Source organism: Cricetulus griseus, chromosome 5 (assembly GCF_003668045.3).
Source record: "Cricetulus griseus strain 17A/GY chromosome 5, alternate assembly CriGri-PICRH-1.0, whole genome shotgun sequence".
In the NCBI taxonomy this organism is placed as follows: domain Eukaryota; kingdom Metazoa; phylum Chordata; class Mammalia; order Rodentia; family Cricetidae; genus Cricetulus; species Cricetulus griseus.
In genome coordinates, this window is record NC_048598.1 from 191,143,442 (window position 1) to 191,166,274 (window position 22,833).

Below are 22,833 nucleotides of genomic sequence, written 5' to 3' on the forward strand. Positions count from 1 at the left end.
TTTGCCTCTCTAGTGTTAGTTTAAATACATATACCACCATGCCTGGTTTCAAATGTGTTTTCCTAATACAAAATATTAAAGCAGTGGGTAATGAAAAATAAAACATAAAAAGGAAAGGACGTGACTGCCCCTAGGCATGCTGGAGGAGAACGGTTATTGCAGATATGGGTGAGAGCATAGTCAGAGGTATGGATATCTGGGAGAGTCCAGAGTAGACATGGCCAGGTGGAGCCAGGCCCTGTGGGGAGAGGAGGATGAAGAACCAGGTGCACCAGCCAGGAGGTTGAAGGTACAAAAGTGGTGAGTAGCTAAAAATGCCTGGATTATACAGGGGAGAGCCTGTGGGGGAAGGGCAGCCCAGCCCCTGGCCTAGAGAATTCATGGTACAGTATGGTAGCCACACCCTATAATGGGTAGGGACTGAGAGATGCTGGGAGAGCCTGGCTGTCAGGTCTGCTTTGATATGCTAAGTGGGTATGACTGTCATTTGTCCTGGGTATGAGACCTGACACTCATATAACCTGTTAGTTCAAGATGAACTAAAGGACAATCTTTTAGGATGCTGTCCTTTCCAGGTTCAATAGCTTTTGGAGAAAGTTACAATGTACACTGTGGGGACTGTTTCTCTGCTTGAGTGTTGAGGCTGAGAACTTCAAGCTTCCCTGGTGAGAAATTCTCAGCACTCAGAGATGAAGGAAAAATTTAAGTATTGTTCAGCTGTAGCCTCCAGCTGTCGCTTAAAAAGATGCAGACTAGAGCAGAAATAACTCATGGTTTATAGAGGGTTAAGCATTGCCGTAACCTTAGGGTGTTCTTTTCATTCCCACCCCAAAGGAGATTTTTCCAGACGTAAGCAAGTTTTACAGAAGCTGAGATTCGCATGTTTCTGGTCAAGCCAGTTATAGCTTTAACAAACAGAACATGCTAAGTGGATTTTGTTGATGGTCACATCTAAGGAAGAGAAGATGTGACTCTTCAGAAAAACAGGAAGGCCGGATGTTAACAAAGCAGTCTGCAGTTCAGAGTTAGTTTTGTTTTCTCAGATGGAGACATTTTTCTGTTCAGTTTTCTTTATTTTTTCTTGGTGGGACACTAGTCAACCAGGGCATGGCAAGCATGGCTCTAGCAGGCTTTGCCCTTCTCCCTCATTCCCTCAGCTATGCTTAGAACAGATTATGTTTCTAAAGCTAGCCACCAAGGTCTATTCCCTTATTTGGCCACTTCCTCCTTCTGCAAACCCTACCAGCATAATCACCCCCAACCGAGCCCCTTCCTCCTTCTGAGGTTGACCATCAAGGTCCAGCTATCAGTGTTGAAGTCCAACAATCAAAAATCCTCTTTGGCTCATGTAATTAACATGCTCAAGTACAGTTAAACTTGTAACTTCATCCTCACATGGGGTTTCCCCTTTTACCAGTGTAACTACGATGTGTCTCTGGGCTAAGTTTGTTTCCTCTCTATCCAGAGGCAGTCCCCCTGCCTCCAGACAGGTACCCCTTCCCCCTCTCCCATGTTCCCTTCCCCCTTCCTAGCCTTCTGCGTCCTTCTGTGTTCTGTCTCTGTCTCGTATTTCCTGCCCTTTGTCCCTCTGGGGCAAATAAATGTTTGCGCTGACAACTTGGTCTTGGGTGTGTTGAGCCAATACCATTCCCTACATTTATTTTTTTCTTCCTTCCCTCCCTCCCCCACTCTCTCTCTCTCTTTCTTTGTTTATGTATTTATTACTTATTGGTTTTTCCAGACAGGGTTGTTTCTCTTTGTAGCCCTGACTATCCAGAAACTCTGCTCTGTAGACCATGTTGGCCTTGAACTTTGAGATCCACCTGCCTCTGTCTCTGGAGTGCTGGAAATAGAGGTGTGCATCACCACTGTCTGGCTATAAGAGATCTTAGAGTGTAGTTTTCTTTTTCTGAAATGCTGGTGTCAGATCTGGGCATCAGACTGATAAAGACAATATGAAACGAATTAGAAACACTCTCTCTCATTTTCTGAAAGAGCTCACAAAGAGCAGGTAGAGTTCTTTCTTCCTTGCATGTCTGATACATTTCACATTGCAGCTAGCTGAGCATGGAATACCTTTTGGAATGCACAATTTAATTACGAATTAAATTTGCCTACTACATACAGTTGGGAGACATTATGGGCACCCTGTACCTCCAGGCTGTGTGAAGAAGGAATTCTTTGGGGCTCTGATAACAGACTGCCACTGACTTCAGATTTTCTGCTTCTTAATTCAGGTTAACTTCTCAATGAATTTTTCCATTTTGTTTATATTATCAAATTTATAGCATAAACTTGCTCATGTCATCTCTTTCACATCCTGTCCTATGATGTGGTGACTCATTTTAGTCTTGGTGAATTTTGTTTCATCTGTTTACTTCACAACTATGATATCAATATGTAACATACTTTTTCTGTTACTTTTTTTTCTGGTTTTCTTACTTGTGCTCATGTCTTCTTTGATTTAACTAATCTTTTCTACTGGAGTTTTCAGTTTCCTCATTTCTATATGAAATAATACACTTGAGAAAGATACAGAAAACCAGGCTGATTAAGCCAATTAATTAAAAGCATGAGGCCTTTATTTTTTGACACACAACCAAGGGTAGGCTCATGCCTCAGAGTCTCTTGGTGCCAAAGATTAGTGGTAAAACTTTTTTTGTCCAGACAGATTTCTCTGTGTTGTTTTGGAGCATGTCCTGGAACTTGCTCTGTAGACCAGGCTGGCCTACAGCTCATAGAGATCCACCTGCCTCTGTCTCCCAAGTGGTGGGATTAAAAGTGTGTGCCTCCACCCAACATCTTTAAAGGCAAAAACCACAATAGCGTTAGTGTCAGAGTAACCCTGCATTTGTTTTGACAGAACATAGTTATCTCAGACATAGCATGACAATTTTAATTTATACCTTTTTCAATTATCTTCATTTATGTTTAGTTTGTATAAATATTAATGATTCTGGTTAATACATCAGGACCATGGTCAGAGTTATGGAAATCTCAAATGTGTTCCCAAGACAGAGGTGTCTGTTAGGGGATAGAAGGTTGAGAATTGTGTAAGCAAACACAAAATGAGTTGGGACAAGATGGTGTTACTTTATTTATTTATTTATTTATTTATTTATTTATTTATTTGGTTTTTCGAGACAGGGTTTCTCTGTGGCTTTGGAGGCTGTCCTGGAACTAGCTCTTGTAGACCAGGCTGGTCTCGAACTCACAGAGTCCTCCTGCCTCTGCCTCCAGAGTGCTGGGATTAAAGGTGTGCGCCACCACCGCCCGGCAATGGTGTTACTTTAGTCTCTTCGAATATAATTCCTTGTTGCAGTTTTCACATTCTGAAGTTTCTAACTTCTCCAAGCATTATATTTACACATTTTTTTTACTATGTTAAACATGATTACGTACTGTTTTAGATAATTCAGCCATATAGACAATTGGTGAAACTTTCTATCAAGTAGTATTTTCCATGAGTATGAATTTCATTCTTCCTATATCTTATAATTCTCTTTAATTAGATACTGGGCATCATTCCTAAGAAGAAATTAATCCTACAGAGTTTAGGCATCTTAGATCTTTGGTTCATGCTCTTTCCTGGCTTAGAAGTAAAGGCTGAGTGAGGGCAACTCAAATGGCTCAGCAGATGAGGACACTTGCCAACAATCCAGTGACATTAGTTCAGTGCTAAGGACCCATTCCTGTCTCAGACACTTGGTTGATGGGATCACATGTGCTACCAAGCCCAGATGTGGCCTATAGAAACTTTAAGGCTATTGCCCAGAAATAAAACACATACTTATTCAAACCTAGGAGCACCATGTTTGCAGGTGCCACCATGGTGTGGTGTGCAAGCAGATGGAATTTTCCTGAAATAAAAAATGCCTTATAATAAGCAAGGGCTAGACTGTGCCTTGGTTTCTCTTGCACTGGACCAAGAGTTACTGACCTTTCAGAAAGTAGATCTGATACTTTCATCCATCTGTATTTTCAGCTCCAGGTCCATAGTGACAGAGAGAGGATATATATATATATATATATATATATATATTGCAATTTTATTTAAATTAGAAACAAGATTGTTTTACATGACAATCCCAGTTCCCTCCTGTCCTCCCCTACCACCCTCAACTAAAACCCTACCTATCACGTATCCTTTCTGCTCCCCCTAGATGGTGAGGCCTTCCATAGGGGGTCATAAGAGTCTATCGTATCCTTTGGGATAGGGCCCAGGCCCACCCCCGTGTGTCTCAGCTCAGGGAGTATTCCTCTATGTGGAATGGGCTCCCAAAGTCCACACCTGTGCTGGGGATAAGTACTGAACTGTTACAGGAGTTACCATAGATTTCTGAGGGTTCCTCACTGAACCCCATGTTCCTGGGGTCTGGATCTGTCCCATGCTGGTATCAAAGCTATCAGTCTGGGGAGCAAGAGTTCCCTGATGTTCGGGTCAGCTGTTTCTGTGGGTTTCACCAGCCTGGTCTGGACCCTTTTGCTCTTCACTCGTCCTTCTCTGCATCTGGATTCGAATTCAGTTCAGTGATTAGTTGTGGGTGTCTGCTTCTACTTCTACCAGCTGCTGGATGAGGGCTATCAGGTGGCATATAAGTCAGTCATCAATCTCATTATCAGGGGAGGGCATTAAGGTAGCCTCTCTTCTGTTGCTTAGATTGTTAGCTGGTGTCATAATTGTGGATCTCCAGACATTTCCCTAGTGCCTGATTTCTCTGTAAACCTAAAATGTCTCCCTCTATTATGGTGCCTCCATTCTTGCTATCTTCTATTTTTCCCCTCACTCAACCTTTCTGCTCCCTTCTGTCCTCCTCACCCCTCCTCTTCTCCCCTTCTTATTCACCTAGCTCCTTACCCCCTCTTCGCGTGCTCCCAGGAGGAAGCACAGGAGATCTTGACCCTTTCCCCTTCTCCAGGGGACCATGTATGTCTCTCTTAGGGGCCACCTTGTTTATTAGCTTCTCTGGCAGTGTGGATTGTAGGCTGGTAATACTTTACTCTATGTCTAAAATCCACATATGACTGAGTACACACCTTGTTTGTCTTTTGGTGATTGGGTTACCTCGCTCAGAATGATTTCTTCTAGTTCCATCCATTTTCCTGCAAATTTCAAGAATCTGTTGTTTTTCTCCGCTAAGTAGTACTCCATTGTGTAAATGTATCACATTTTCTCTATCCATTCTTCACTGGAGGGGCATCTAGGCTGCTTCCAATCTGGCTATTCCAAATAGTGCTGCTATGAACATCGTTGAACAGATATCCTTGTTGTATGAATGTCCTTCTTTTGGGTATATGCCTAGGAGTGGAATTGCTGGATCTTGTAGTAGACTGATTCTCATTTTCTTGAGGAGTTGCCATACTGATTTCCAAAGTGACTGTACAAGTTGGCACTCCCACCAGCAGTGGAGGAGTGTTCCTGTTTCTCCACATTCTCTCCAGCATAAACTGTCATTAGTGTTTTTGATTTTAGCCCTTCTGACACGAGTAAGATGGTATCTCAGAGTTGTTTTGGTTTGCATTTCCCTGATGGCTAAGGATGTTGAACACTTTCTTATGTGTCTTTCAGCCATTTTTGATTCCTCTATTGAGAATTGTCTATTTAGTTCTGTACCCAACTTTTTAAATGGATTGTTTGGTATTTTGGAGACTAGCTTATTGATTTCTTTGTATATTTTGGAGATCAGCCCTCTGTCAGATGTGGGTTTGGTGAATATCTTTTCCCAGTCTGTGGGCTGCCGTTTTGTCTTACTGACTGTGTCCTTTGCCTTACAGAAGCTTCTCAGTTTCAGGAGGTCCCATTTATTAATTGTTGATCTCAGTGTCTATGCTACTGGTGTTATGTTCAGGAAGTGGTTTCCTGTACCAATTAATTCAAGGGTATTTCCCACTTTGTCTTCTAATAGTTTCAGTGTGGCTGGATTTATGTTGAGGTCTTTGATCCATTTTGACTTAAGTTTTGTGCATGGCAATAGGCTTGGGTCTATCTGCAGTCTTCTACATGTCTGCATCCAGTTATCCCAGCACCATTTGTTGAAGATGTTCTCTTTGTTCCAGCGTTTAAATTCGGATTCTTTGTCAAAAATCAGGTGTTCTTAGGTGTGTGGGTTAATATCAGGTTTTCAACTCTATTCCATTGGTTGGTCTACCTGTCTATTTTTGTGCCAATACCAAGCTGTTTTCAGGACTATAGCTCTGTAATAGAGCTTGAAGTCAGGGATAGTGGTGCCTCCAGAAGTTCCTCTATTGTGCAGGGTTGTTTTTGGCTATCCTGTGTCTTTTGTTTCTCCATATAAAGTTGAGAATTGTTCTTTCAAGGTCTGTGAAGAATTGTGTTGGGATTTTGATGGGGATTGCATTGAATCTGTAGATTGCTGTTGGAAAGATTGCCATTTTACTATGTTGATCTTACCTATCCAAGAGCATGGGAGATCTTTCCATTTTCTGGTATCTTTAATTTCTTTAGAGACTCAGAATTCTTATGGTACAGGTCTTTAACTTTTTTGGTTAGTGTTACCCCAAGGTATTTTATGTTGTTTGTGGCAATTGTAAAGGGTGATGTTTCTCTGATTTCTTTCTCCACCAATGTGTCATTGGTATATAGTAGGGCTACAGATTTTTTTTAGTTAATCTTGTGTCCTGCCACTTTGCTGAAGGTGTTTATAAGCTGTAGGAGTTCCCTGGTAGAGTTTTTCCAGTCACTTATGTAGACTATCATATCATCTGCAAATAGCATCTTTCAAAACAAATTTGAAAAGCAACCAGGAGTTTTTGTTGAATAATTTATCATCTGAAATCCAAACTAGTAAGGATACAAGCAACTGATTTGTTATGTCATCTGTTTTCAGTACTTTTGGGCATGTGCATATTATTATTATTATTATATAACTTATTTAACTTTATTTTATGTACATTTGTGAGAAGATGTCACATCCCCAGCAACTGGAGAGTTGTGGACTCCTATGTGGGTGATGGGAATTGAACCTGGGTCCTCTGGAAGAGCAGCCAGTGCTCTTAAGCACTGAGCAATTTCTCCAGCCTTGCATATGCATATTATAACATGTGCTGTTCCAGTGTTCTTTCATTTGTCTTTTGGATGATAGTCTGAGCGACACATGGTGTAAGGAGAAGGGTGTGCTATAGGCCTTTCCTCCAGCCTTGATATGACCATGACTCTTCTGAAGCAGGGCGGCCTGGGAACCTACAAACCATCTTCAGAACCGATGGTTCATGGGTCCATCAAGAAGATGAATAGACCAACCCTGGTTATAGCTATGTCTATGGTAATGGGCTGTTAACAGTTGCTCATAAAGAGTAGAAACTCCTGGCTTGTGACTCCATTACTCAGCTCTGCCCACCCCTGCCTGAGCAGTGTATAATCCTAGCAGTACTAAGGGATCATGAGGAAGAGAACTTTGCCCGGGAGTGGTCTTTTTGCATTGCTCATGCTCCTGTAAATAGCTCAGTAAACTGAACTTCTCACCAAGATGAACTCGACAGATAATGAGCTGCCATGTGAGTGCTGAGAATTAAACCCAGGTCTTCTGGAAGAGCAGCCAGTGTTCTCAACTGCTAGGCCATCCCTCTAGCCCCTTACAAAGCATCTTTTAACTTCATTTTTTAAAGTGTGTTCTCATATAACTTTGATTTAAACTTTAAGGCAAATAATAAGTTTGTAAGCATCAAAACAGTGTGATGTTGTTGCTAGAAGAGACAAATCTTTGGAACGTCACAGGAAATTTCAGAACTAGTGTCCTGGTACACACACACACACACACACACACACACACACACACACACACACACACACACGCATTACACAGATATATGTGTACACACACCAGTACATGAGTTTTGAGCAGAAAAAAATTGATTATTAAATCAATGATAAAGTAAAGATCATTTAATAAATGGTGTTGGGGTAATGGTCTAAGACATAAAAATCTATGTAAAACATTCAATATGTACTCAACTAAATGCCAGATGACTAAGTTAACATTAAAGAATACCACTTAGAAGACTTTAAATAAAATACAAGGATGATGTATGTTGTATCTAGCAGGGGCAGTTTTTTTTTTTTTAATGAGAAACAGAAAGAGTAAAATCTTGGTCATTTTACATGGGTATTATAAAATTTCTGGGTGATAACAAGCAAATACCAAAATAACAACAAAATAACCCTGGTTGGGCATTGTGGCACACACCTATAGTCTCAGCACACACAAGGTTAATATGGGATGATCTTAAGTCTTAGGCTAGTCTGGGCTGCATAGCAAGACTCTGACTCAAAACAAAACCACCACAGCAAAAGCAGACAATGACAACTAGAAATTAAATTTGTACTACACATGTGATTGGATTAAGACCATATATGTATGATTAACACAGAAAAATATTTCAGTCTTTAAATTTTTACTTCCATGCACATGTATGTCAGTGGCACATGTGTGAGAGTGGGTGATGAGGACAAAAGTGGCTGTTAGGTCCCCTGAAGCAGGAGTTATAGGAAGCTGTGAATTGCCTGCCCGAGGTGCTGAGAGCCCAGCTCAAAGCCTATAGGTAAGCAAGTGCTGTTACACACTAACCATCTCGCCAGTCCACAATGAAAAATAGCAGTAGGAAACAGGTATAGGAATGAGAAAAGATGGGCTGGAGAAAGGACTCGACGGTTAAGAACACACGTTAGAGTCCTTTCTGCAGAAGATCTGACTTCAATTCGCAGCACCCACAGGAATCTGGTAGCTCACAACTGCCTAAAACTCCAACTTCCGGGAGCTGACACCTCTCTCATATCCTTGAACACATACAAAACCACATCCATACACATTTTTCAAAAAGCATAAGAGCCAGACGGTGGTGGCACATGCTTTAATCCCAGCACTCAGGAAGTAAAGACATTTCAGATCTCTGTGAAATCCTGCTCTACAGAGTGAGTTCCACTACCAGGACAACCAGGGCCACAGAGAAAACCTGTCTTGAAAACAAAAAGAAAGAAAGAAAGAAAATATAACTCAGAATAAACCCAATAAACTGTTTAATCTCACTAGACGTAAAAAGAAATGTAACTTGAGTAATCATTTCAATTTTAACCTGTCACTAAAAGTGGGTTTGTGGTTTGGTTGATTTTGTTTCATTTTGCTATATTGGTGATGGACCCTAACGTCTCACCAGGGCTAGACAAGAGCTCTAATGTTGAGCTACACTTCCAGCCAACAACAGCTTCCTTTGATGACAAAGCTAAGTGGTGTTAAGGAATGGATGAGGAACAGTCTCCCACATGTTTGTAGGAGAGTGTAAGTGTGGTGGTTTAAATAAAAATTGCCCCCAAATTCTCATATATTGGAATGATAGGTTCCCAGATGGTGGAACTGTTTGGGAAGGATCAGGAGGTGGGGTCTGGTTGAAGGAGTTCTTGTCACTGGGGGTGGGCTTTGAAGTTTCAAAAGGCCATGTCTAGCCCAGTTAGTTCTCTTTCTCTGCCTCCTGCATGTAAATGTGACTTAAGCTCTTAGCTGCTGCTAAACTGCTATGCCTAACTACATATCTGCCTGCTAGCCTGCTGCTTGTTGGTATGCTCCCACCATGATTGGTCATGGACTCACCACTGAAACTATAATCCTGATAAACTCTGTCTTCTATAAATTGCCTTGGTAATGGTGTTTCTTCACAGCAATAGCAAAGTAACGATTATAGAAATTGGTGCCTTAAAGTGAGCTATTGCTATGGCAGGCTCCACCATGTTGTCTTGGGAGGATTGTGGAAACATTGGGACTTTGGATTAGGGAAGTTCTTGATTGATTTAAGTGGGTCTGGTGGGCCATTCCCAGAGGAGCCTGGAGACAGTAGTGTACGGTAACCTGTAGCCATGCCTGCTTAGGGGCTGGCTACAGGTCTGCCTGACCATGCCTGCGAGGTTAGTAGAGTAAGAGATTGAGTTGGCTGAGTTTCTCTTTCAGTTTGGACCCCCGCTGGACTTGTGTACAGACCTCTGCCAAGCCGGCTGGCTAGGTTGCTCTGTAAGTAAGGCTTTTCCCTATTAAATACCCTTATATTTCCACTTGGCTCCGTATTGGTAATTTCCCACTATACAGTAGTGCTGAGAGCAATGTGGATTATGTAGAAGAGCTCAAGAGGTTTTATAGGAGAAAAATATAAAGAACTGGGCTAGAGACCATTCTTGTGGTATTTTGGCAAAGAAAGTAACTGCTTCCCCCACCCTTGTTCTAAGGATATTCCTGAGGCCAAAAGCAAAGAGCTTTTAACTAATTTCATTGGCAGAGGGATTTCACGACAGTGCAATATTGATTCTGTTTACTGGTTATTAGTGATCATTCTACTCTGGGTCTCACTGAAAAAGAGCAAGCCAGTAAGCAGCACACTTCCATGCCCTCTGCATCAGCTCCTGCCTTGAGGCTTATGCCCTGTGTGAGTCCTCTCCTGATTTTCTTTGATGATGGAGAGTGATGTGGAAATCTAAGCCAAATAAACCCTTTCATCTCCAAATTGCTTTTGGTCATGGCGTTTCATCATAGCAATAGGAACCCAGACTAAGGCAGAAATCTACCCTATTTCAGGAGAACAAGAGCACTGAGCTGCAGATTCATCAATAGGAACATAAAACCAGGTAATACTGGTTCACATCGATGTCAGCATTTCAGGTTATTTAACTTACAGAAGCCAGTGTTAGAATTCACACCCTTAGAGGAGAGGCTGGGACAGTGGGCTAGCACATGTCTACAGGGCAGAATTTCAGGTGGCAAACACAGGCATTCTGGAAGGGCAAGTGTGTGGAGACTGAATGGGAGTCTCTGGTAGGGCTGGGAGCAAATGACTAAAGGAAAAATGAGACAATGTAGGGGAGAAGAGAAGTGAGGAGGGTTTCTAGATCTGAGACAGTATTTGCATAAGTAACTGAATCTGAAGTTACAGAAGCTTGAACTGAAAGTGGGATATCTTGCCTAAATTATGCCTCAGTAAACTGGATGCCAAGGAAACAGCCATAGAGATCTAAACAGCCAGTTCAATAGAGGGTCTATTTGCAAAGCAGCATGCCCAGTGGAGTCAGAATGGTTGGCGGTGGCATAGGTTACACTGGGACAGAGGAGGAAGGAAATGCTCCTAGATGTTAGGACAGTTTCCTCTGCAGGACACTGCTGAAATCAGACACATTTGTGTGGACCAAAGTTGCAGGAGAGAAGCTGTACCTTTGTCTGAGCCCTTGATGAATGTGATTAACTCTTCTTCAAAATGATTTTTTAAATTTTTGTTTTATGTGCATTGATATTTTGCCTGCATGCATGTCTGTGTGAGGGTGTCAGATCCCCTGGAAACTGAACCCAGGTCCTCTGGAAAAACAGCCAATGCTCTTAACCTCTGAACCATCTCTACAGCCCCTGATTAACTCTAGAACCTTAATGATTGTGGAGAATTTCAAATGTTGCAATTCCAGAGCCAAATTTTCTTGGGACATCTTTAGCCCTTATAATAGCCACTCACTGTCCCCATCTGTACCTAACCTATCATCTTTGTGACTATTAGGCAAATCCTTTGGAACATATAAGAGCCAGGCTCCTGGTAGGCTGGTGGCTGTTTCCGGTTCCCATTTATCACTGCTCAGAGTCATCTGACACCAGCGATCTGATCTGTGTGCCAGACTGAGTTCAGAAGTGGGATCAGACACACCGAGGGCCGGGGTCAGTTCTGCCTCCATCCACCGGCCCGGTGGGACCCGGCATGCCCGGGTAACAGTGACACCTCCTCCATGAGAAGAAGACAGACATCAGAGCATTGGATCTGTTTGCATCTACCAGAAGAGAACCTTGGTCCCACACCCACCAGGAGATCAAGAAACTCCTGCTACACCCACCAGAAGAAAGGATGAGAAGAGGACAAGGTAAAAGCACATTCAACAACAGAAAACCCAAAATGAAACCACCAGAGACTAGGGACCATACACCAGCAAGACCTGAACATCATGATGCAGATGAACCAGAAGAGAATGACCTTAAAAACATTCTCAGAAAAATGATAGCGGACCTCAAAGAGGACATGAGAAGACCCCTTAAAGAAATGGAGGAAAAAACAAACCAAAAAATACAAGATATCAAAAAATCTCTCAAGGAAAAAGTTCAAGACCTAAACACTGAAATAGATACAATAAAGAAAGCAGAATCTGAGGTAATTCTGGAAATAGAAAAGCTGGGTAAACGATCAGGAACTACAGATGTAAGCATAACCAACAGACTAAGAGATGGAAGAGAGAGTCTCAGCAGTTGAAGACACACTATCGGAAATAGATTCATCAACCAAGGAAAATCTTAAGTCCAACAAATTCCTAACACAAAATATCCAGGAAATATGGGATACCCTGAAAAGACCAAACTTAAGAATAATAGGTATAGAAGAAGGTGAAGAAATCCAACTCAAAGGCGCGGAAAACATATTCAACAAAGTCATAGAAGAACACTTTCCCAACCTAAAGAAAGACATGCCAATGAAAATACAAGAAGCCTACAGAACACCAAATAGACTGGACCAAAAAAAAAAAAGTCTCCTTGCCACATAATAATCCATACACCAAACATATAGAACAAAGAGAAAATATTAAGAGCAACAAAGGAAAAAGGTCAAGTAACCTATAAGGCAAACCTATCAGAATCACATCTGACTTTTACATGGAAACTCTGAAAGCCAGAAGGTCCTGGATAGATATTCTGCCTATACTGAGAGACCATGGATGCCAGCCCAGACTACTATACCCAGCAAAGCTTTCATTCATTATAGATGGAGAAAACAAGATATTTCATGAAAAAAAAAAAACAGTTTCAAACAACACATATCCACCAATCCAGCCCTACAGAAAGTTCTGGAAGGAAAACTGCAACCCAAGGAAGTTAACTACAACCAGAAAAATATAGGCAATAGATAACCCCACTTTACCAACAGCCAAAAGAAAAAAAGTATAGAATCCCACAAATAATCTCGCCACCATCATCAAATCAAAAACAAACAAGAATGAACAATCAATGGTCATTAATATCCATCAACATTAATGGTCTTAACTCCCCTATAAAAAGACAAAGATTAGCAGAATGGATAAGAAGACAGAATCCATCCTTCTGCTGCATACAAGAAACTCACCTCAACTTCAAAGACAGATGGTACCTAAGAATTAAAGGTTGGGGAAAAAATTTCCAATCAAATGGACCCAAGAAACAAGCTGGGATAGCAATCCTAATATCCAATAAATTGGACTTTAAACTAAAAATCAGTCAAAAGAGATGAAGAAGGTCATTTCCTACTCATCACAGGAGAAATCCATCAGGATGAAGTCTCAATTGGCCAGCAGCATTGTAAACTAATATAAGGCATCCACGTTTGTAAAAGAAACATTACTAAAACTCAAATCACACATAAAACTGCACACACTTATACTGGGAGATTTCAACACCTCACTCTCACCACTGGACAGGAACACCAGACAAGCTTAACAAAGAAACAAAAGAACTAATAGAAGTTAGGGCACAATTGGACTTAACAGATATCTATAGAACATTCCATCCAAATATAAAACAATTAACCTTCTTCTCAGTGCCACATGGAACATTCTCTAAAATCGACCACATACTTGGCAACATAGCAAATCTCAACAGGTACAAAAAAATTGAAATAACCCCCTGTGCCTTATCAGACCACCATGATTTAAAATTAGAATTCAACAACACGAACTACAGAAAACCTACAAATTCATAAAAATTAAGTAACACCCTACTGCACAATTCCTGGGTCGAGGAAGATATAGAAAAAGAAATTAAAGATTTCCTAGAATTCAATGAGAATGCGGACACAACATATCCAAACCTATGGGATACATTGAAAACAGTGCTATGAGGAAAGTTCATAGCACTCAATGCCCACATGAAGAAACAGGAGAAGAATCACACTAGAGAATTAACAGCACAACTGAAAGCTTTAGAAAACAAAGAAGCCAATACACCCCGGAGGAGCAGAAACCAGGAAATAATCAAATTGAGGGCTGAAATCAATAAAATGGAAACTAGGAGAACAATACAAAGAATCAATATAATGAAGAGTTGGTTCTTCAAGAAAATCAACAAGATAGACAAACCTTTATCCAAACTTAACAAACAGCAGAGAGTGAACATGCAAATCAATAAAATCAGGAATGAAAAGGGGGAATATAGCAACAGACACAGAGGAAATCCAGAGAATCATCAGGTCATACTTCGAAAACCTATATTCCTCAAAATTGGAAAATCTAAAGGAAATGGACAATTTTCTGGACAGATTTCACTTACCAAAATTAAATCAAGAACAGATAAGCAACTTAAATAGACCTATAATCCCTAATGAAATAGAAGCAGTCTTCAGAAGTCTCCCAACAAAAAAAAGCCCAGGGCCAGATGGCTTCAGTGCAGAATTCTACCAGAAATTCATACAAGAGCTAATACCAATTCTACTCAAAGTATTCCACACAATAGAAGCAGAAGGGTCATTACCAAACTCTTTTTAAGAGGCTTCAATAACCTTGATACCCAAGCCACACAAAGACACAACTAAGAAAGAGAACTACAGACCAATATCCCTCATGAACATTGATGCAAAAATTCTCAATAAAATACTGGGAAATCGAATCTAAGAACACATCAGAGAAATCATCCATCACGATCAACTACGCTTCATCCCAGGGATGCAAGGATGGTTCAACATATGAAAATCCATCAATGTAATCCACCATATAAACAGACTGAGGGAAATAAAACCACATGATCATCTCACTAGATGCCAAAAAAGCCTTTGACAAAATCCACACCCCTTCATGATAAAAGTCTTGGAGAAATCAGGGATAACAGGAACATACCTCAACATAATAAAAGCAATATGCATCAAACCAGCAGCCAACATCAAATTAAATGGAGAGAAACTCAATGCAATTCCTGTAAAATCAGTAACAAGACAAAGCTGTCCACTCTCTCCATACCTCTTCGATATTGTCCTTGAAGTTCTAGCTAGAGCAATAAGACAACAAAAGGATATAAAGGGAATACAAATCGGAAAAGAAGTCAAACTCACACTATTTGCAGATGACATGATAGTCTACATAAGTGACTCAAAAAACACTACAGGGAACTCCTACAGCTGATAAACACCTTCAGCAAAGTGGCAGGATACATGATTAACTAAAAAAAATCTGTAGCTCTACTATATACAGATGACACATTGGTGGAGAAAGAAATCAGAGAAACATCACCATTTTACAATTGCCACAAACAACATAAAATATCTTGGGGTAACACTAACCAAAAAAGTTAAAGACCTGTACCATAAGAATTCCGAGTCTCTAAAGAAAGAAATTAAAGAAGATACCAGAAAATGGAGAGATCTCCCATGCTCTTGGATAGGTAGGATCCACATAGTAAAAATGGCAATCTTGCCAACAGCAATCTACAGATTCAATGCAATCCCCATCAAAATCCCAACACAATTCTTCACAGACCTTGAAAGAACCATTCTCAACTTTATATGGAGAAACAAAAGACCCAGGATAGCCAAAAACAACCCTGCACAATAGAGGAACTTCTGGAGGCACCACTATCCCTGACTTCAAGCTCTATTACAGAGCTATAGTCCTGAAAACAGCTTGGTATTGGCACAAAAATAGACAGGTAGACCAACCAATGGAATAGAGTTGAAAACCTGATATTAACCCACACACCTAAGAACACCTGATTTTTGACAAAGAATCCAAATTTAAACGCTGGAACAAAGAGAGCATCTTCAACAAATGGTGCTGGGATAACTGGATGCAGACATGTAGAAGACTGCAGATAGACCCAAGCCTATTGCCATGCACAAAACTTAAGTCAAAATGGATCAAAGACCTCAACATAAATCCAGCCACACTGAAACTATTAGAAGACAAAGTGGGAAATACCCTTGAATTAATTGGTACAGGAAACCACTTCCTGAACATAACACCAGTAGCATAGACACTGAGATCAACAATTAATAAATGGGACCTCCTGAAACTGAGAAGCTTCTGTAAGGCAAAGGACACAGTCAGTAAGACAAAACAGCAGCCCACAGACTGGGAAAAGATATTCACCAACCCCACATCTGACAGAGGGCTGATCTCCAAAATATACAAAGAACTCAATAAGCTAGTCTCCAAAACACCAAACAACCCAATTAAAAAGTGGGGGTACAGAACTAAATAGACAATTCTCAATAGAGGAATCAAAAATGGCTGAAAGACACAAAAGAAAGTGTTCAACATCCTTAGCCATCAGGGAAATGCAAATCAAAACAACTCTGAGATACCATCTTACTCGTGTCAGAAGGGCTAAAATCAAAAACACTAATGACAGTTCATGCTGGAGAGGATGTGGAGAAAGAGGAACACTCATCCACTGCTGGTGGGAGTGCCAACTTGTACAGCCACTTTGGAAATCAGTATGGTGACTCCTCAAGAAAATGGGAATCAGTCTACCACAAGATCCAGCAGTACCACTCCTAGGCATATACCCAAAAGAAGCACATTCATACAACAAGGACATCTGTTCAACAATGTTCATAGCAGCACTATTTGTAATAGCCAGAACCTGGAAGCAGCCTAGATGCCCCTCAAGTGAAGAATGGATAGAGAAAATGTGGTACATTTACACAATGGAGTACTACTCAGAGGAGAAAAACAATGGATTCTTAAAATTTGCAGGAAAATGGATGGAACTAGAAGAAACCATTCTGAGCGAGGTAATCCAGTCACAAAAAGACAAACATGGTGTGTCCTCACTCATATGTGGATTTGTGACATGGAGTAAATGATTGCCAGCCTACAATCCACACTGCCAGAGAAACTAGGAAACAAGAAGGACCCTAAAAGAGACAAAATTTGTCCCCTGGAGAAGGGGAAAGTGTCACCATCACCTGAGCAAATTGAGAACATGGGAAGAGGTGGGAGGGACATGCGAGAATGAGAAGGGAAGAGGAGGGATGCAGAGGTCATGAGGGAGCAGAAAGGTTTAATCAGGTGTAGATTAGAAGAGAGGATATGAAATAGGTAGTGTTTTAGTTGGGAGGGGTGGTAGGGAAGGAAGGGAGGGAGAAGGGAACTGGGATTGTCATGCAATTCAATCTTGTTTGTAATTCAAATAAAAATATTTGTTAAAGAAAATTTCTCCAGAAAAAAAAAGAACCAGGCTCCCACCATGCCTGGGGGGGGGTCATTTAGCACCTGAGGCCTATGGCAGAGGCTCCCCCATCAACTTTGACCCTCCTACTTAATGTCTTCACTAATAAATGTATTTGAAGTGCCTTGATTTATGACTCACGTTATTCTGTTATACAAAAAACTCACGAAACTGTTACTGTGTGGGAACATGACATTTTGGGTAGTCTTATGTGGTTATGCAGCCATAGCTCCACAATAAACTCTCATGCAATTGTAGGTGAGATAAATGAATTTTGTCCCACTTTTTTTTTGCTAAGTTTGAATATATATGTGAGTGTTGTTCCTCTCATTTTGATTTAGCAGCAAACAGCTATCACCTCTGTCTCTGTCTCTCTCTGACCATGCCTGTGTGTGTGTGTGTGTGTGTGTGTGTGTGTGTGTGTGTGTGTGTGTGTGTGTTAAGGGTCAGCCAAGGCAGAAACCAATCTAAGGCAAACCATCTACTCAGAGATCAGCAAAACAGTAGAGGACAGGTGCCTACTTCCTGTTGTTTTCAAACCTCACCCAAGACTCTGACTCATTGCAAGGGGTGGGTCATGTCCATATTGGTTGACCAGGAACTGTCCTTCCTTCTCTCCTCAGACTTAAGTCACTTCCTAAGCTTACCTGTTTTCAAGACATCTCACCATGAAGAAGAGTTAGTAACCCTCAGCACTGGTATGGGATGGAAACTGGGCTCCCTGACAAAAACCCACCAAGAACTCACTGCCATCAACTGAATCTAATCTCCTCTACCCACCCTTCTCTCCTCAGGAACCATCATTGGTGCTGCAATAGGAGGAGGTATGTTTCCTGCACCTGCTGGGAGGCTGTGGGAGCTTTGCTGCTGCTTGCAGTTGCTGCTTTGCTGTGGGCTCCACCTCAGCCCTGGCCTTCTACTGCATTCTGGGGCTGCCTGTGTGAAGGGACAGGACCAGAGCTGTGAGCTTAAAGTTTACAGACCAGGTTAAGGTTTCCTGCCTGACTTCTCCTACAGGCTGTATTTATGATGAGCAGCAAGTAGAAAATTCATTGAGGGAGGGGAGGACTGCTACTTTACTGTATGGGGTAGTTAATAACACCTCACATACCTGAAGTGAAGGGTGATGACTTCTCTAGTGTCACATACCTGGTAAGACCATGGCTCTGTCAGATCATCCTCAGACCTCTTGGACTCCACCTGGCTCCCTGGCCTATCCTTCTTTACCTTAGGACCCTTTCCCTGCTGCTCAGAATAGAAAGACCCCCCTCAAATAGTCAAGGAATTCCTGAATGGGTTTTTCTCCCTGAGTCCACACACCATACTCCTCTTCCCACAGTTGGGGCTGTGATTGCTGCTCCCATAGCCCTGAGTGCCCTGGGCTTCACTGGAGCAGGAATTGCAGCAGGATCCATAGCAGCCAAGATGATGTCAGCAGCAGCAATCGCCAATGGGGGTGGAGTTGCAGCAGGAAGCCTGGTAGCCACACTGCAGTCAGTGGGTAAGTGTCAGTCCAGGCAAGAGGACTGGAGACCCAGCCAAGAAAGGCATCTCCCTTTCTCTCCCTACACTCCCACCTCATATAGGACCTATGTCTGCTAGTTCTATGGCTACTCTCTGGTTCATTGTGAGTAAGGTTGGGTTGTGGTGCAGGCAGAAGGGGCACTGGATGGCAGAAGCAGGAAGGAGCCCTGGTCCAAGATACATGCTACCTGGGCTCTGAATCTTCCCTACCTGGGTGTCCTTCTCAGGGTGTCCCCATCTGTCCTGCTATATGGAGGGGGCATTGCTCTCTGGGAGCTCCCCCTGCTGTATCTCTGTTTACCCAAATCTGTCTTCTCCTTGTGGTCCACTTTTGATATCTCTGTCTAAAGCAGAGCCCTAGGGTTCAGTCAAAAGGCAGTGGGTATCTCTAAGCCTCAGGCCACTGAGTGTCACTGCACTGTCTCCATCCCAGGGGCAGTTGGACTCTCTGCATCATCCAACATCATCCTGGGCTCAGTTGGGGCAGCTGTTGGGGCAGCTGTTGAGCAAGCTTCTGAAACCTTGCTTGAATTTATTAAACAACGGCGGGACCCAACAGAAGAATCAGAAGACAGTGAACCTGAAGATGATCCTCCAAATTCATCATTGAAGTCAGAGAAAGATGAAAAATAAAGTTCTTGTGCTGGTGTTCTTACCTTTGCTTCTGGTGACTCTTTGAAGGGACTTGAGTACTGGGAGTGTCAAGTCTTCCAGTTTACTATGACTAACTTAGGCAGGAGATAAATGAGAGGTGACAGGTTGGCCAGCACAGTCAATAGGTAGAGGGCTTTAGGTGATCCCTGCCTCACTGGAGATGGTCTGTCTGTATGGCAACCCCCCCATGCTGTCATTAAGGAGCTTATTTGTTCCTGATTAAAGGTTGGGCTAACAGAGGTTCCTGTCCTGGGGCAAAGGTGAGAGGAAGCCAAGAACATTGACCCCAGAGCCCTTGGTCCTTCTTCATTGATGGTCCTGGATGTGCATGGCTATGAGCAGCACACAGATATCCCACTGCTCCGGGGATGCACGGGGCTAAGCTACTGTCCTGCTGCCTCAGGAAGGAGATAGAATCAAAAATGGTCACCACCATACAATGTCTTCAAAGTTGAAAAGGAGGCTAAAATTCCTGCCTTATGTCCTGGGACACTGACCATACCTTCATCCAAGGGTAGTAGTCATTGTCCATGGCATGCAAAAGGCAGTGCTGGACAGAGTGACATGACACACAAAGAGCTAGAGACAAGGGGAATAAGACTTCTTGAAGGAGGGACAAATGGATGGGACACAGGAATGCTCGAAGAAGTCTATCGTGGGAGCACTCAGAGAGAGATGCGGTTGTAGGTAGACATCTGTTAGGTCAGGTCTGATAGGTTTGACTGCATCAGTCACTTCCAGGCAATCAAGAAGAGCCTCTGTTGGGTATTTGTGTTGCAGCAGACCGGCTGGATTGATGGCTGAAATTTTACAAAAACAGGTGTGGGGTTGACCCAGAAGTGATTGACAATGCATCATTCTAACATTGGCTACCCACCTCTATGGGGTCCTCCTTCAAAAGGACCTTAACAGGGTATGTGCTGTTAGGAATCGTTCCTGGCCCCAAATCAACTTTTTACCTTCTTTTATTAGCATAGATTTAGGGTCCAACCAACAGAAACAGGATCGATCTGTTGGACAGATTGGGCACTGACCTTGTCCAGGGTCAGAATTTTCAGTTAGGGCACCTCCCCCATTTGCAAATAGTTACATACGACAGTGCACCCTTGTCCCTCTTCCTTTCCTGGTGTCTCTGACTTGCCCTCTCAGGTACAGGGTGTCTTCTGTTTGTCTCCCCAAGCACTGCAGTTACTTTTATTTTGCATTTTTTCCCTACAGGGTCATATTATGGTGAACCTTGTTAGTGATCTCTAATAATTGGGATCAATTCATATTTGCAAACCCTTCTGAACTTTGGAAGTTTTCTTTCCATTATCTGGTGTTGACTGTTGCTCACTGCATTTCTGGTCACTCTGGGTCTATGGGAGTGAGCATCAGGTAAGGGTCACAGAAGCCCTTTGGGAACCCGGTAGGTGATTCCTAGGACTTTTGTATTACCTCTGTCACCTTAGACAACTCAGATATGTTTCTAGCAGCTGCTTTCAATATATGCAAAATGACCTGGCAAGAACTCTTCAGAGCCTCCTCACCTTGGGCAGTGTTGGAGTCCTAGTCAGGTGAGACTGAGAGAAAACCCACTCTAACTGGACTACTGTGTCTGGCAGTGATCCTCTGTCAGGCCAAAGGTTGGTCTATCTGCTGCCATGCTGCAGTCTGTCCCTCCCTTTTTGCCATGAAGAGGGTATCCAGGAGCTGTTGGGAGTCACCCCAGGTCATTGGTGGGTGTAAAAACTCTCTCTAGGAGACTAATGAGGTCCTGGAGTTTTCCAGATAATGGTGGTTTTTAATCTTCCAATCCCATACACCACTGCCTGAAAAGAAGATATGAATTATGAAATGGAGACCGTGGCATCCTTTGGTTTTGGACACTGGGGCAGCGAGTTGACTCCTTTAGAGGGAGGATGAGGACTGCCTCTGCCCCAGGAAAATTCTTCCTGGCACTGCAATAGCTAGAATCATTCTTTGTGTGTGTAAGGGAGTGGGGACCCAAGCCAGAAGAGATGACCACTTCTTTTTTTTTTTTTTAATTTTATTTTATTTTATTAGTTCTAGTTAGGGAACAAGCTTATTTCAAGTCCCTTCTCCCTCTCCCTCCCCTCACCCCCAAACTTTCTCCCCCACCCCCAGCCCATCCCCCCAACCCCATCCACCCACTACTCCCCAGGCAGGGTAGGGCCCTCAACGGGAGCTCAGCAAAGTCCACCAAGTCTTCCTATGCTGATCCTGGGCCCTTCCCCATGTGTCCAGGGCCAGAGTGTAACCCTTCATATGGGATGGGCTCTCAAAGTCCCTTTTTGCACCAGGGAAAAATACTAATCCACTACCAGAGGCTCCCTGGAGTGCAGAGGCCTCCTTATTGACATCTATGTTCTGGGGTCTGGATCAGTCTTGTACAGGCCTCCTGGACAGCATCTGGGGTCGATGTGCTCTCCCTTGTTCAGGCCAACAGTTCCTGTGGGTTTCTCCATCCTAGTACAGACCCCTTCGTTCTTCATTCCTCCCTCTCTTCAACTAAATTCCCGATTTCGGCTCATTGTATATCTGTGGATGTCTGTCTCTGTTTCCATCAGCCACTGGGTGAGGGCTCTAGGATGGCATAAAGAGAAGTCATCAATCTCATTTTAGGGGGAGGGTTTTTAGGTTATCCTCTCCACCATTGCCTGGATTGTCAGATCGTGTCATCCTTGTAGGTCTCTGGAGATCTCCCTGGTTCCTGATCCCTTCTCGGGCCTACAGTGGCTCCCTCTGATATCGTTTCTCTCATCTTGCTCTCTTTCCTCTATTCTTCCCCCAACTCAATGTTTCTGCCCCTCCATTTCCTCTCCTCTTCTCCTCTTCTCTTGCTCTTATTGTAGCAGCTCCTTCCCCCCCCACCCTCATGCCCCCAATTAGTTCGGGAGTTCATGCCATTTCCATTCCTGGGGACCATTTAACCCTTAGAGTCCTTCATGTTTCCTAGTTTCTTTGGTGAAGAGCATTATATACTGGTAGTCTTTTGTTCTATGTCTAAAATTCATATATCAGTGAGTACATACCTTGCTTGTCTTTTTGTGACTGGGTTACCTCACTCAGGATGGTTTCCTCTAGTTCCATCCATTTGCCTGCGAATTTCAAGATTCCATTGCTTTTTTCTGCTGAGTAGTACTCCATTGTATAAATGTACCACATTTTCTCAATCCATTCTTCAATAGAGGGGCATCTAGGTTGTTTCCAGGTTCTGGCTATTACAAACAATGCTGCTATGAACATGGTTGAACATATGTCCTTGTTGTAAGTACATGCCCTATTTGGGTATATACCCAAGAGAGGAATGGCTGGATCTTGAGGTACACTGATTCCCATTTTTCTGAGCAACCGCCATACTGATTTCCAGAGTGGTCTTACAAGATCGCACTCCCACCAGCAATGGAGGAGTGTTCCTTTTTCTCCACATCCTCTCCAGCAT

At 42.6% G+C, this 22,833-nt stretch overlaps 1 protein-coding gene across 1 annotated transcript; it reads left to right on the top strand.

The window, feature by feature from the left end:
- Nucleotides 1–164: 164 nt before the first annotated feature.
- LOC100763422 (interferon alpha-inducible protein 27-like protein 2A) lies at nucleotides 165–19,367 on the top strand. Its single transcript, XM_035445917.1, has 4 exons — nucleotides 165–186; nucleotides 18,005–18,034; nucleotides 18,550–18,711; nucleotides 19,168–19,367. Exons 1-4 carry the CDS (start codon nucleotides 165–167, stop codon nucleotides 19,365–19,367), a joined length of 414 nt encoding a protein of 137 aa, XP_035301808.1.
- Nucleotides 19,368–22,833: the final 3,466 nt, after the last annotated feature.

What these genes read in the sequence shown, in the direction of transcription:
- LOC100763422 (XM_035445917.1), top strand. Translation starts at nt 165, where the DNA reads ATGGGTGAGAGCATAGTCAGAG. An exon ending in GGGTGAGAGCATAGTCAGAG is followed by an intron (nt 187 to 18,004) that starts GTATGGATATCT and finishes TTCTCTCCTCAG; the next exon opens with GAACCATCATTGGTGCTGCA. An exon ending in AGCCACACTGCAGTCAGTGG is followed by an intron (nt 18,712 to 19,167) that starts GTAAGTGTCAGT and finishes TCTCCATCCCAG; the next exon opens with GGGCAGTTGGACTCTCTGCA.